Source organism: Orbicella faveolata, unplaced genomic scaffold (genome assembly GCF_042242905.1).
Source record: "Orbicella faveolata isolate gen_17 unplaced genomic scaffold, um_ofav_v1 contig_14, whole genome shotgun sequence".
NCBI classification, from domain to species: Eukaryota; Metazoa; Cnidaria; class Anthozoa; order Scleractinia; family Merulinidae; genus Orbicella; species Orbicella faveolata.
Window position 1 is genome coordinate 19,356,844 of NW_028301541.1, and position 13,157 is coordinate 19,370,000.

General features: G+C 40.4%; 1 protein-coding gene across 4 annotated transcripts in view; it reads right to left on the bottom strand.

Annotated features, from left to right (window-relative positions):
• Window positions 1-434: 434 nt before the first annotated feature.
• The window catches only part of LOC110053787 (DNA repair endonuclease XPF-like), a 26,205-nt gene continuing 13,482 nt past the window's right edge, over window positions 435-13,157 (bottom strand). For 3 of the 4 annotated variants that reach the window (XM_089286888.1, XM_089286886.1, XM_089286889.1), the window contains 17 exons: window positions 13,033-13,091; window positions 12,211-12,326; window positions 11,811-11,842; window positions 10,174-10,199; window positions 9,576-9,676; window positions 9,155-9,248; window positions 8,577-8,651; window positions 7,550-7,612; window positions 6,963-7,100; window positions 6,323-6,409; window positions 4,655-4,740; window positions 3,904-3,991; window positions 3,115-3,195; window positions 2,529-2,588; window positions 2,119-2,214; window positions 1,520-1,563; window positions 435-937 (listed from right to left, as the gene is read on the bottom strand). In XM_089286888.1, the coding sequence (XP_089143014.1) occupies window positions 763-937; window positions 1,520-1,563; window positions 2,119-2,214; window positions 2,529-2,588; window positions 3,115-3,195; window positions 3,904-3,991; window positions 4,655-4,740; window positions 6,323-6,409; window positions 6,963-7,100; window positions 7,550-7,612; window positions 8,577-8,651; window positions 9,155-9,248; window positions 9,576-9,676; window positions 10,174-10,199; window positions 11,811-11,842; window positions 12,211-12,326; window positions 13,033-13,091 (1,421 nt within the window). In that variant the 3' untranslated portion in view covers window positions 435-762. Of the gene's footprint in view, window positions 938-1,519; window positions 1,564-2,118; window positions 2,215-2,528; window positions 2,589-3,114; window positions 3,196-3,903; window positions 3,992-4,654; window positions 4,741-6,318; window positions 6,410-6,962; window positions 7,101-7,549; window positions 7,613-8,576; window positions 8,652-9,154; window positions 9,249-9,575; window positions 9,677-10,173; window positions 10,200-11,810; window positions 11,843-12,210; window positions 12,327-13,032; window positions 13,092-13,157 lie in introns of all 4 variants that reach the window. The other variant, XM_089286887.1, reaches the window with a different exon arrangement.

Sequence of the window (13,157 nt, forward strand, 5' to 3'; positions counted from 1 at the left end):
AATTAGCGCAAACGTCCTTAAATAATGTGCTAAAGATGATGTAACATGGCGCGACAATGACGTCACTTACATCGAAAATATCCGCCATCTTGGATTCAACGCTCTATGAATAGGTGGAGATATTAAGGTTGTCATGGCAACAGTGATTTATGATTCTACTGCCTCTGCTTCTCATCTGAGATATGGGTAAGGTGCACAAGAACGGACCTGTGATATGCAGCTGTCCATTCTCGCGGGAAATTACGTAACAGCTTGGTCAATGAGAACGCTCTAGGAGCAAGCTCTTGTTATGATCAACGGTAAGCGAGTTTTCGATTTCTCAAGATGAATGTTCGATCATTATACGTGATAGATACAATATGAGAGGTCAGTGCAAATCGATCGCGAATATTGTATCGAACAACGATTGTTGTATCGAGCTTGTGAAACGAATATTTGATATTCAATTTTTATTGTTTTCAAGCTCAAAAACAATAAACATATGGTAATCAATTGGTCCCATCTTATAAATAAACATCAAAAATTACAGAACACTCATTCTGTTTTAATATTACAGAATGCATATTCGGTATTGGGGTTTACAGCGCAGTCGTATGACCTGAAAAGCGCCTTTTTATTGCATCAATTGCTTTTGATTATAAACTATTAGCAAATTTTCACCATCACGACATTGTCACTTCTTTTCCACCGCGTAGTGAATGATAATGTAGTAAACGAAAATCTTTTTCTTGCTTTGTCGTTTTATAACTATTTGGTTATAGATTACCGGCGGTTTCGCTGGGTAGTCGTTTGTGCTTTCAAGGTTTGAGCTTTGTTACCGTTGTGAATGAATTCCCACAATTGCTTGGCGCTGCCAGCATTGCCTAAAACAGTAGCAAGTCTTTCTTGCGACAACGTGAAAAGTTCTTGAATACTCTCGACGTTTCTCATGACAGACCTGAAAAAAAAACAAACAAACAAACAAAAACATGTACATTCAGTTACAGAAGCGAAAAAATATGTCCCTTTCACTTTCGTGACATGCCAAACATTTCAGCTTTCCCATTTCTTCGCAGAGCTTCAAATTTACCATCTTTTATTATTTATCTCTGCACAAGATACTTTTGACATTGCTGCTCCTAGCAGTAAGCAGGAAGCCTGTCATAACTAAGCAAATGGTCTCATTCACCATTAGTCTCTATGTAGCTCAGTGGCTAGGGCGCCGAACAGAGGTCATGGGTTTGAGGTCCGTAAGGGAGTCAGATATTTTTCTTTATCCCACGCATGTGAATTCACGTTTCATTTTTCACATTTATCGACCAAGTTTAGAATTAACTATCTTTCATTATATATCTCCACAAAAAAAGTTCTCTACTTCGAACGATTTGTTGAGAAAAGTTTCCAAACTGAATAACTGATTTCATTTTGACTGCTTTCGGGTCTGTGACACGCACTTCGATATTGCTGTAATTGCACATTTCAAATGTGCTTGGATTCCTCTTTTCCTCTACATGGATTCCTCTACATTTGCAAATTGTACCTGTAGTTCTTGAACGTTATTCCGGGCAGCTTCAAAATAAAGTCCTTCAAGAGAAAAAAAATTGTAATTACAAATCACAGTGTAAGATGATTTTTAAGTGAACTGAGGTAGAGTAACAATAAAAAATGTTTCTCGTGAAGCAAAAGAAACTGCAAGGAGGAAATCTAAAAACCAAATAAAATTCAATGTTTTACATATTAACATAGACAATGCTGTTGGGACGACATGGCCAGCTTCAGATTGCGAGAACCAAATAAAATAACTGATCACCGATTATATTTATTTTGGCTAGCCTAAAGAAATATTACTGTTTTTCAAGCCCAGAAGCTCTGTCAGATCGTTTATACCCTTCAAGACATGCAGTGACTTCCTTCCTCACTTCGACAGACTTCACCTTCCCCTTCCTTCCCCTCCCTCCTCCCATTCCTCTTCCCTTCCCCTCCCCCTCCCCATTAGCATCACCAGCAACACTTGCTGCCATCCATCACAAAAAAAAAAAAAAAAAAAAAAAAAAAAAAACGAACGGCACGCCCGCATCATCCCAGTCCATGGACAGAGACAGAAAAAGCTATATGAAGTTCACTGCAGCATCTTCCAACCTGCGGGCCAATGTTGTACGTGACATCAGAGGCAGCTGCTGATGGGTCAGATCCAACCACCATAGCTGTGTTAGCATCTGGTTCCGGGTTATTTACCTGGTGGAGGAAAATAAACACGTGTATGGTGGCCGATGTTTACCATTCATATTTAAGTAATTTATTTTGATTTTACTTTTGGAAAATATTAAAACAACGAAAAATATGTATGGCAAACATCTGCCACCATACACATAAAAGTATTGCTTAATAGTTTTCATTTGAATGGTCACATACAAGGGTTTCAGTCTGAGGTGAATCATGCGCTGAATTCAAGTTTGATTTTGGCCTTTTAAGGACTTATTACAAAATGGATTTATAGTGTAATGTAAACAAGCAATGTATTTACATTCTGCAACTTACACGACACTCACCTTCAAATCATCGAATAACTCTGCAGTTGCATAAGGACTATGGCACCACAAGATTCGTAACTGAAGGGCAATCATGATCAAAACAAATCGTTTAATCAATCAATCAATCAATCAATCAATCAGTCAGTCAGTCCATTAATTTCATTCGTTGATACCTAACCAATCACTAATCATAAAACTTTCTTAGGTGTTCGCTAGCCACAGTGCGGGAATTAATCCTGTTTTTTTAACCGGTGAATCACGTAAGCAAGCTGCGAGTTGTAGTGGTCGATCAGATTATTTAGAATGAAGCGACTGGGAGAATGGTGCGACTAGGACTATTGCTGATCCCTCTAGAGGGCATCCCAATCCCTTATCGCAACTTCCTCCCCCCCTCCATCCCAACAGCATTTTTGCCACGTTACCCTAACAGTGTTTCGGTACCCATTTATACACCTGGGTGAACAAAGGCCCTATGTAATGAGAGTAACGTGTCTTGCCCGCGAATATAGCGCAATGACCCCGGCCAGGGCTCGAAACCGCATCTTTCGATCTGGATTCGAGCGCCCTAACCATGAGGCCACATTGACACAGAAGATTTCCTTACCTTTGGAAAATGAAGTGTAAGTAGAGTCAACTTAGATGAGATGTCATTAACGGAAACTTCACTGGACAAACTAGATTTTGCCTGCAATAGAGGAATGCAAAATTATAGGCCATTGAAGCGCTAGGTGAAACTTAAATATTTTATTTCACACGCGTTATTATCGCATTCTCGCGATTACGGTGTTAACATGACTGCAGAAGAGATCTTTGCACGGCAAAATCCACCATATTCAAAATGGGTAAACGTTGAGCGAAATAAAGAGTTTGAAAGATAATTTTATGGATTTTAACTCCTGCCCTTCAAAACAAGTTCTTAAAGGGTACGTGTTCTTAAATGAATCGTGTTCGTGGAATTGAAGAAAGAATCAGACACAGCATAACAACAACAACAACAACATACTTTATTTCTTCGCAGTGTACATTTATGAATTAAAGTACTACTTTTTAATGTTTAAAATTTTATATTTAAAATAAGGTAGGACGTGATACGCATATGTAGCTTTCGCGTAACCGTCTACTTAGCCGCTTCGGTTGAAGGAAAACTGCACATCTTCATGCAGAAAAATCCATGTCTAAAAATATCTTGCAACTTCTCTCGAAATTTTGTGCGGCGGCGTTGAGACCAATTTGCACAAGACGTTGAGTAGTGTAACACCTCCTGAACATGTCTTGCAACGTTTTTGTTGCAGCAAGCGTTGAACAAAGTAGAATCCATTTCTTCTTTTGGCAATATCCAAGAGAGACTGCAAGAAAAATGGCCTAGAATAACAGAACCTTTAGGGACACTAACCTGCAGTGAAAACGACTTGTTAGGGTCGAATTCAATCAAGAGAATGGGTCTTTTGTAAAATCTAGTCATTGAAACAGCCTGGTTGTACCTAAAGAAACAGGGATTGAAAACGAAAACCAACGAACTTAAAAACACAACAACTACTCATAAACCACATGTATAAATGGAAATCAAGTTCAGTGGCCAGTAAAACTTCCGTTAAGTAACTAACTTAAAATGGATTCGCGCAGGACAATACATTGACTTTTTTTGTGTTTTATTAAAGGAAGTTTCCCGGTTCGGCGCATGCACAAGCTATGGGATGACCATAAAGTACCTTTGTCGCTCTCCGAACCGTCAAACAGTCCCCCCAAACTTGGTTATTGTATTTGAATGTTCTTGTCATGGACCTTTTCTGGATCAAATAGCTGTCAACTAACTAAATAGCAGCCTGTCTTTTCTAAGCAACTTTTCAGTTTTCAAATCCATAATGCTGTACTTTACATTTACACTACATGTATAGAGTAAAAATTGTAATGTAGTGCTGAGATTGCAGGCATATTGAATCGTGCGTCCATTTCAGTCGGAATGAGCAAAGAACTCAAATGATGCGTGACACTACGACGATAAACTAAAATATGAGGCTGACTGCTAGTAGCTTGTTTGTTTAACGTTTAGCAAACCAGCAGTTACTTGACACTTTAAAGAGCATCCAGCCTAATATGATGGAATCTATTTGTAAAAGAGATCGAGGTACAATTACAATACTCACAGCCTGCCATTGTTTAGAGATCCTATTAAATCACCGATGCTCTTTCGTTCAACACACATATCTGGAGTGAGAATGTAATCTCCTACCTGGGAATATCAATAACATAGCCTCAACGATAGTTGGACTAAAATCAAGGATACACAGGCCATCTCATAGATCATTCCCCAGTATTGAATTGCGCATCCCTACTGCGCAGAATTACACGCGCGATTAGCGGGCGCGCATTTAAAAATGGCAGCTTTTTCTTTACGGCTGGACCTCGCCGTAGTCATTTTCTCGCAGACGAGTATGGTGACCTATCGTTTTGAATTGAGTAATAAATTTCTCTGTGTAAAATAAATATGGACCAATTGTCAGTGTAGAACAAAAAACAATCTCCGGAAACGTGAATTTAGCAAGCAATCGTGTCTACAATCATAGTGCTATTACAAGGATTTATTGGGTATAAACAAGGTGCTGTTGCTCCTAAACGAACATGGGGACCCCTCATTTTTATTTCAAAATTTAAGTTCCTATCATATAAACAATCAATAAGCAAAGTTTCACAAAAATTTCAGTGCAGGTTCTATTTCAGTGGAATGACCTTAAGTCATGTTATGTTACTTTCCATGTGCTCCTTACGACTTTAGAACTCATTGATCTCACATATTTCTCAAATGATTAATAATTCGTCACGTTTAAATTTGGAAATTTGATCCTAATTAGCATAGATTCTTACGAAATCATTTCTCCGTTTTCTCCTTAGTTATGAGTGAGGGGATATGTCAACCATTCGAGACAGTGTTTGACCACATTTCCAAACATCTCGAAGTTCGTCAAAAATACTACGCTGTGCGCCTTATTTTCAACACTCTTCTTGGTGTTTGGAAATGTAGCAAATTGAGATATTACGTAAGACGTTGCTTAATGAATTTTAAAGCGATTTCAGCAAGTTTTAGATATATAGAGTGGACAAAAGAGGAGCTACGACCCGTTACAATCTGTTTAAAATTGTCTAAACCTCCACAGCAACATAAGAAATAACGCAAAGGAAGCGGGGATGTCGTTTTTACCGTATTCTTTTTCCGTATCTCTAGTTGCTGAATGCGTTCGTAACATTCGCTGTAACATTCACGTACAAACTTCTCCTAATCATGTAACGTTGTTTCTCAATATCGCACAAAGGCGCTCACGCAATGAGATTGGGATACCTGTCTTCCTTTTTGAGTAAATATCTCAGAGTGATGTAAAAAGGGAAGATGGCTAAGTTACGGCCTGTTTACAAGGATGAAGGGTTACCCTAGCAAGCGGGTTAACCCTAGCCAGAGGACAAAAGCTGGGGATTACAAGCAAATTTTCACAGGTAGGGTAGCCCTACAACCTGGGACAACTTAATACGCGGTTACACTCAAAGGGTCTGGAAGCAATTAGAAAGTTAACTCGGGTAGGCGGGTTAACCCTACCTGGATTGTTTAAAAGGGAAAAAGTTAACCCGCCTGCCAGAGTTACCCTAGCACGCAGATAGGGTAACCCGCCTACCCTAGTGACCCTGGCTGCCTTGTAAACACGACAACAACAAAAACAAGAGGAAATGTGTGTAAGCTAGGGTAATCCGCTTGCTAAGGTAATCCTCTCTCCTTGCAAACAGTCCCTTAGGCATTTAAAACACAAGCAAAGATTTGCACCAACCTCTAACGTGACAGGTTCTACATCAATTCCTCTCCGATGTATTAGAGAAGGAAGCTCACTTCGAAACTCACGCATGTCGACAATGACCTACAACAACAATAAAAAACGGTGTGGGCTAAGTCTGTATATGAGCCAGCTGGCCCATCAGCCCGGCTCTTATCTCCGGTTTCTGTAGCATCGAGCGACTAGGAGTATTTCTACTCCCCCCTGGATGAAATGCTAGTCCACCGCAGGGTTACGCTCCAACGTTAAATTCACCGGTACCCATTTCTACACCTGGGTGGAGAGAGGCACAGTGAGAGTAAAGTGTCTTGCCCAAGAACACAACACAATGACCCCGGCCAGTGCTTGTATCCGGAACACTCGATCCGGAGGTGAGCATTTTAACTATGAGGCGACGCGCCTCCAACAAAAATGGTAATGTACATTAAAGGCCTTTTTGCGCTGCACTAGAATTGTTAGTTGGGCCAAGGTAAAATCGTAACCCGTGTCCAATTTATCAATGTCCTACCAGTACCCAAACGTGGTTTGAATGGGTCTAAAATGTTCCCTCCTGTTTTTCTTAGGTTATGTTCTAAAAACGACTCAGCTTTATTGTGACTTTTGTGGCTCAAATGGGAAAGAGAATCCTTTTCTAGACCTTTCTAGATGCCTTATTTTGTCCGTCCTGTGCTCCCGCTTTCCTGGTGCTCACAGCATCAGTCGCCTTGGATGGGTCTCGGCTCAACATCATGGCTGCGCCTGTCTTTCCTTCACGTTCCTCTGGGACAACCATGGTCTGGCAAAGGGAAAGCACACACACAAAAACATAAACAGACAAATAAACACAAAATAGAGTATAAAACCATCAATAACTATTGCAACTTAGATTACAGTTCTTCTAACTAAACTTGGGCAGATAGAAATTTGAAATTCTTGGGTCCATAGCCTAATCAGTGCATAATAAATCTAAACTGACGGGAGGCAGACCAATTGGCTGTTTTACAAGGACGACCAAGGAGTTGAACCAGGGTCTAGCGAGAAACAACTCCAGCTGAGTGGTCAGAGCGGGACTTGAAAATGCGACCTCCGGATTTCAAGTCCGGCGACCTGACCACTCGACCACGCTGCCTCCATCACTATTTCCCTAAGACATGATGATTTGTTTTCCTCATTTTCGTTTATTCCTTATACATATGCTCTGCAAAACGTTGGAAGTTAAAATAAAACAGAACAACATGAACTTACTCCTTTGTTTTTGATCAGCACCTCAAATGCTTCTTTTTCTTTTCGAAGAGTTGTTAAGTATTTCTGAAACGGAAATAACTATGGGTTATTGCCAAGTCAGGTCAAGATGGCAGGATAGAGCGGGCAATCCCGAGGGGGCAAGATGGCCTCTATATCTTGCCAATCACAGCTCAGAACTTGGTTTATCTTGCAGTTGCACGCTCGCGAAGCTAGCCATGTGATAAAAAAAAAAAAAAGAAAAAAAAAAAGAGGTTAACACCGAAAAAGCAGCCATATGATCATAACCAAGAACTAATTCTAAATTTTATTTAAAATTAAAGTAATAATGAAAATATAGCAAAAATGATCAGTAAGAACCGTGAGTCCAAGGAAAAAAGGCCAGGCAAAAGTAGGTCAAGATAACACACGAAACTAGAAGGACAGGCCTAACATTGAATGGAGACATCAGAGGTACAACAACAAAGAGAGTAAATGCATTGACACACAGAGCAAAAGAAAACGGACAGCTTCTCGCTGCAACATAACTGAAAAACCCAAAGACAGACACATTTAATCACAATCATTCTATAGCACACCATGTATTTCAAGAAATCTTTCCAAAAAGTTCCTGCTGCCAGGTCGAACGTTGACAGACCAGCAAATTTCCTTCGATCGTCCGCTGGCTTGTGTACAATAAGCAGTTGAAAACAATAACGACTCTTTAAAAAACAGGACAACCAAAAAAAAGCACATCTTCCCATCTCGTCCTCTTTCGGGCGTTCACAGCGAATTTGAACCACATTTTCATGAGAATCCACACGATCTTTTGCTCCTCTCACATTAACTCTATTGGACTTTTTTTCATTGTTTAAATAATACTGTGTGTAAAAAAAATAAAACAACACTTCTTTTTTGAAAAGAAAAACTCTGTTGAGTTTTCAGCGTGTATGACCACGCTCAGAAGATACACCGACTGAGCCCTACTTCCTCAAAACCCTGGCTCTTGTCTAATAGTACCTGAATATCTTCTAATCAAACTTGTTCATACCTGTTCCTCGACAGAGCCAGTGTAGATTAAGAAATACACCCGAAGAGGAACTCCAGGTCTTGAAGCCTTGTAAACCTGTAAAGGCAAAGAAATCAATAGAGTTCTTTTTTCAGGGAAAAGTTGAGGTAACTATGAATGGTTACTTAGTAGCTATCTCAAAATACTGGAAGATTAGTAAAATTTGTCTTAAAGACATACCAGGACTGCGCTTAAATCTGTTCCTGTCGCATGAAGCGGCTGGCAGTTTTGCCACTCTCTCTTAGAGCATAATAAGCCCCCCCCCCCCCCCCCTTTCCCTTCCCCCATCCCACCCTACCTGCCCCTGGCAACTTTTCGATACCCATGTATACTTACGAGACGCCGTGTGAGTATTAAATTGTCTTGCCAAAGAATGCAACAAAATGAATGACTCCGGAAAGGCTAGATCTAAGGCGCCATGATTCTCAACTTGGAATTCTGCGTAAGAAACATTACTCCACTTCGCAGGCCTCTCTACTACGAGAATGACAATGTTAACACTTCACAAAACTGCGGAACTGCACATGCGAACCGAGAACAACTTAACGAACAAAACTAACCTCTAGCTGACGTATAAACTGCATCTGTGCATCATAGAGCACAACATAACGTGGTTCGACCTCACAGAGAGTCCTCAACAGACTGTAGCGATCACTAACAGCAAACAAAAGGGAAGAAAACGCTTTGACAAACTGCAGTACACCTCACGGGACACTACCACAAAAATGACTCCGAAGAAAAAGAGCATTCAAAACAAACTTCATCGATGGATACCTACAAATTCTCACTCTGAGGCTATAATATGGTTTTCAAACCCGCGTCGCACAAAAAGTATTCAACACATCTCGCTAAAATTCCTCGGGACAGTTAATCGTGCTATGCACTTCCAATATTCAGATCTGATATTTTTGTAGCTTGATCATAAACTGAATCGCTTATGCTCATGAGGTAAATATTGTAAACAAAGATTGCCCTGTTTACCTGCATCCCGTCAAAGGATGAATGACAATCACACGCGATGACAGCAGTTTTACTGGATGGGAATCATCTTCTGTTTGCGGATTCTTTGCCTCATCACCTTGCTATGAGTGAAATCAAAAAAAAGAGCTCGTTGTTGTTTATCGCAATCCATCAAATATTTTCGCTCGCGCGCGACTGGTCTCAACGCGTCACGTGACCAAATATTCCCCAGCTAAAACTGAGGAATATCCGAGAACATTCCCTAATTTTCAAAACTGCGCGTGCTGCGAAAAATATTTGAAGGATAATAAACACAGTAGCCACCATTTGGCGCAAAAATGTTCTCGGATATTTGTCCTTGGGAATTATCTGTTCCTCAACACTCACAGTTTTCCGAGAGCTACGCTCTCACCAGGGGCGCAACCAGGAGTTTTCAAAGGCGGGGGGGGGGGGGGTCACACTGTGTGGGCTTTTCAACAATGGCCAAGATATCGTCATGGCGTTTTCGCTACTTTTTGCAGGTTGTTTGGTTTAAACTGACAAGCTTACAAAGGGGGGGGGGGATCACGGGCACCTCAGAACCTCCCCCCCCTACCAACACCCTTGCTCACAGACTTACCCGTAAGATAACATTGGATCTTGAGCCTTTCAGAGACAGAAACACAAGAAATTAAAATGCGGTCGAAATCACAAACACAACTCTACACTTGAGCTACAGTACATTCGCCTTCACGACTAGAACGTTTTTAGGTTTCCAATAATCGAAAGTTATTTCGGGCAGCCATGTACTCTTTTTATTTCAACTTATTTTTGTTCATTTAGTTTTTAGCTGAGTACAAATAAAGTTGTTGTTGTTGTTGTCGAAAGTAGCTATAGAAAGTTACATGAAAAAAATCACCATCTTCTTTATGCCCTTAGCAGGGTACTCTGTTGACTTACGCAGCCTCCACATTGCGCCGGAGAAATTTGAAAACGCAGCTTTATTTCTACGGTTTGGTCTACCGTCCACACTAATCCGTCACGAAAACGGAGCTTTTCGAGAATGCTCTTCAAACCGGTGGAATTTGAAAACGCCGGCTTTTCGTTTTCATGTGGACGGAAAACATTTTGAAAACAGAGCTTTTCGAAAACGATGACGTCACGATAATCACGTGATTTCCGTGACCAAGTTTTCCTCAAACACAAATCCAAAATGACCGGTGATCGTTGCGATTTTAATTCCGCCGGCGTAGTGTGGACGGAAAACATTTGATGCGTTTTCAGAGTGAAACCTCCGTTTTGAAATTCCCCCTTGAGTAAGGCTTTACAAAATGATGACAAATTTCCCCATCTACTCCAACAAGAGGACCGTCTACTTTTAAACTTTGTGACAAATCTGGATTCCACACTAACAACTACGACTACTACAAGTAAATATATGAAAGATCGTATATTTGAGCTGCGGAGAGAGATATGAAGACATGATTGATAATCGCAGTACTGCAATGATCAATCATGTTTTCATAACAAGGAGTATTGCTTCTACTCATCTATGGAATTCTATGTGCTAGTCTAGTGTAGGGTACGCCTTGCATATTGAATAGGGAGCTTCAAACAACTGCAACAGCAACGGCAACGTCGCTAAACAACAGGTTTAATGAGGAAAACAATAGCTGTGCGCCTGCGTTGTAATTCTTGGTAGATTTCTTTGCTGTCCTCTGCAAAACAACAACGTGGAATGACCAAATTCTGCGTTGTCTGGAGAACGTAAACCACGGCAGCTAATTTTTAAAATTTTTATTTCGAATTCATCGATGTGTCATAGATTCAGTTTCGAGATAGCTATGACACTGATAAACAAAGTAAATGACTTTAGGATACCGCGAGATTCGTGGCTAAAATATAAAATCATTTTTTAATCGCCGTTGCCCTCGGCGTTGCCGTCGTGGTTTCTTAAGCTTCCTTTGTCTGATCCGCAATGGCGTCCTGACAATTATCATCAGGACGCCATCGTGATTTTGCGGTAGCGACATACCCATAAATTGGACAGAAAATAATTTGGAAAAAAACGTACTGGTTAGCTTTGTATGTGAGCAACTGAATTCATGGCAAGTTGCTCAGGGCTTGGGAACCAGTTACCACGAAAAGGTTTCACTTGCCTGCTGCAAACGGTAATTTGTGATTTCCATTTAATATGACATACAACAAGCAAATTATTTCCTTGCTATCTCACACGGGATATACATAGGCAACATAAAAAAAAAAATGGAAACACACCTTTAAATGGTTGTGCTGTCGGTTCATTGGTTCTAATTAAAAAAAAAAAGGGAAAAGAAATTAAGGAATTTATGAAGGAAGTCAAAAACGGAAGAAAGAAAGAATGAAGAAACGAACGAAAGGATGAGCGAGCGAATGAACGAACGACCGTACATACGTACGTACGTACGTATGAACGAACGCACAAACGAACGGACGGACGGACGGACGAACGGACGGACGGACGGACGGACGGACGGACGGACGGACGGACGGACGGACGGACGAACGAACGAACGAACGAACGAACGGACGGGCGGACGGACGTACGTAGGTACGCACGTACGTACGAACGAACCAACGAAAGAACGAAAGAACGAACGAACGCGAGAAGATACGAAAAACAACAACTAAAACGTACCCATCGTTTGAGTCATCTGTGCGAGCAGTTTTCTTTGACGCAGCAACTTTCCCTTTCGTTTTCCCTTTTCCCCCAGCCTTGGCTTTAGGTTTCCGTTTACTCGATGATGGTAAATCCTGGCAAATTGGAACAGAATATTCGATTAGAAAAAAAGAAATACTTAGTGGCATAAATGCAATGACACAACAACAACAACAAGAACTAAACTTCATTTCTTTAAATGGCTTTAAAGAGGCTCAGAGTATTTTGAGTTATTTTGGCCACATACAAAATTACCTTCAAATGGTAGGAAACCTGAAAATAACAGTTTAATAAGATAGAAAAAACACCAAAGAGATAATGATAAACCCATAAAGGAACAAGGATGGCTAAGGATGGAAAAGATTAACACGGATTACAAACGACGAATTTGAAAAATTGAAGTTAAACTTTTCAATATGCGCAAACCGTGACATAGCTCCTTTAAACCGAAGAGGAAAAAAAAACGAGGATCTTTAATTAACTCGCAGTATGGACCGAGAAGAAAAAGGTTAGTATATTTTAAATATTATACAAATGTATCTCTGTTGTATTGTCACTGTGTTGCAAAACGACTTTAAATGACTTAAGCGCGACAAAAGCAAATCGAGTCAGTTTGAAATCGTTGCTAAATCGTTAACGCGTTTAGTAAGTGTCGTCAAAATTTTTAGAGAGCAAAAAGTTTTACACGGTTTATTGGCGTTAAACATTGAGAAAATCCGCCGATAAATCACGAGACATCTTGGTGGCAAGACAACTTCAAATTTTTCGCGGGCGGTACAGTAGAATTCTGTGTAAGCTTACCGTTTTGTTAGCGATGTCTGCAGCAGCATCACCCCGCACAGTTTCACCACTGAAAGAAGCTACAGAAAATAACGACAGACAAGTCACGAAAACAGTATTGTTACGTTGTGTGCGGTGGTCTAAGC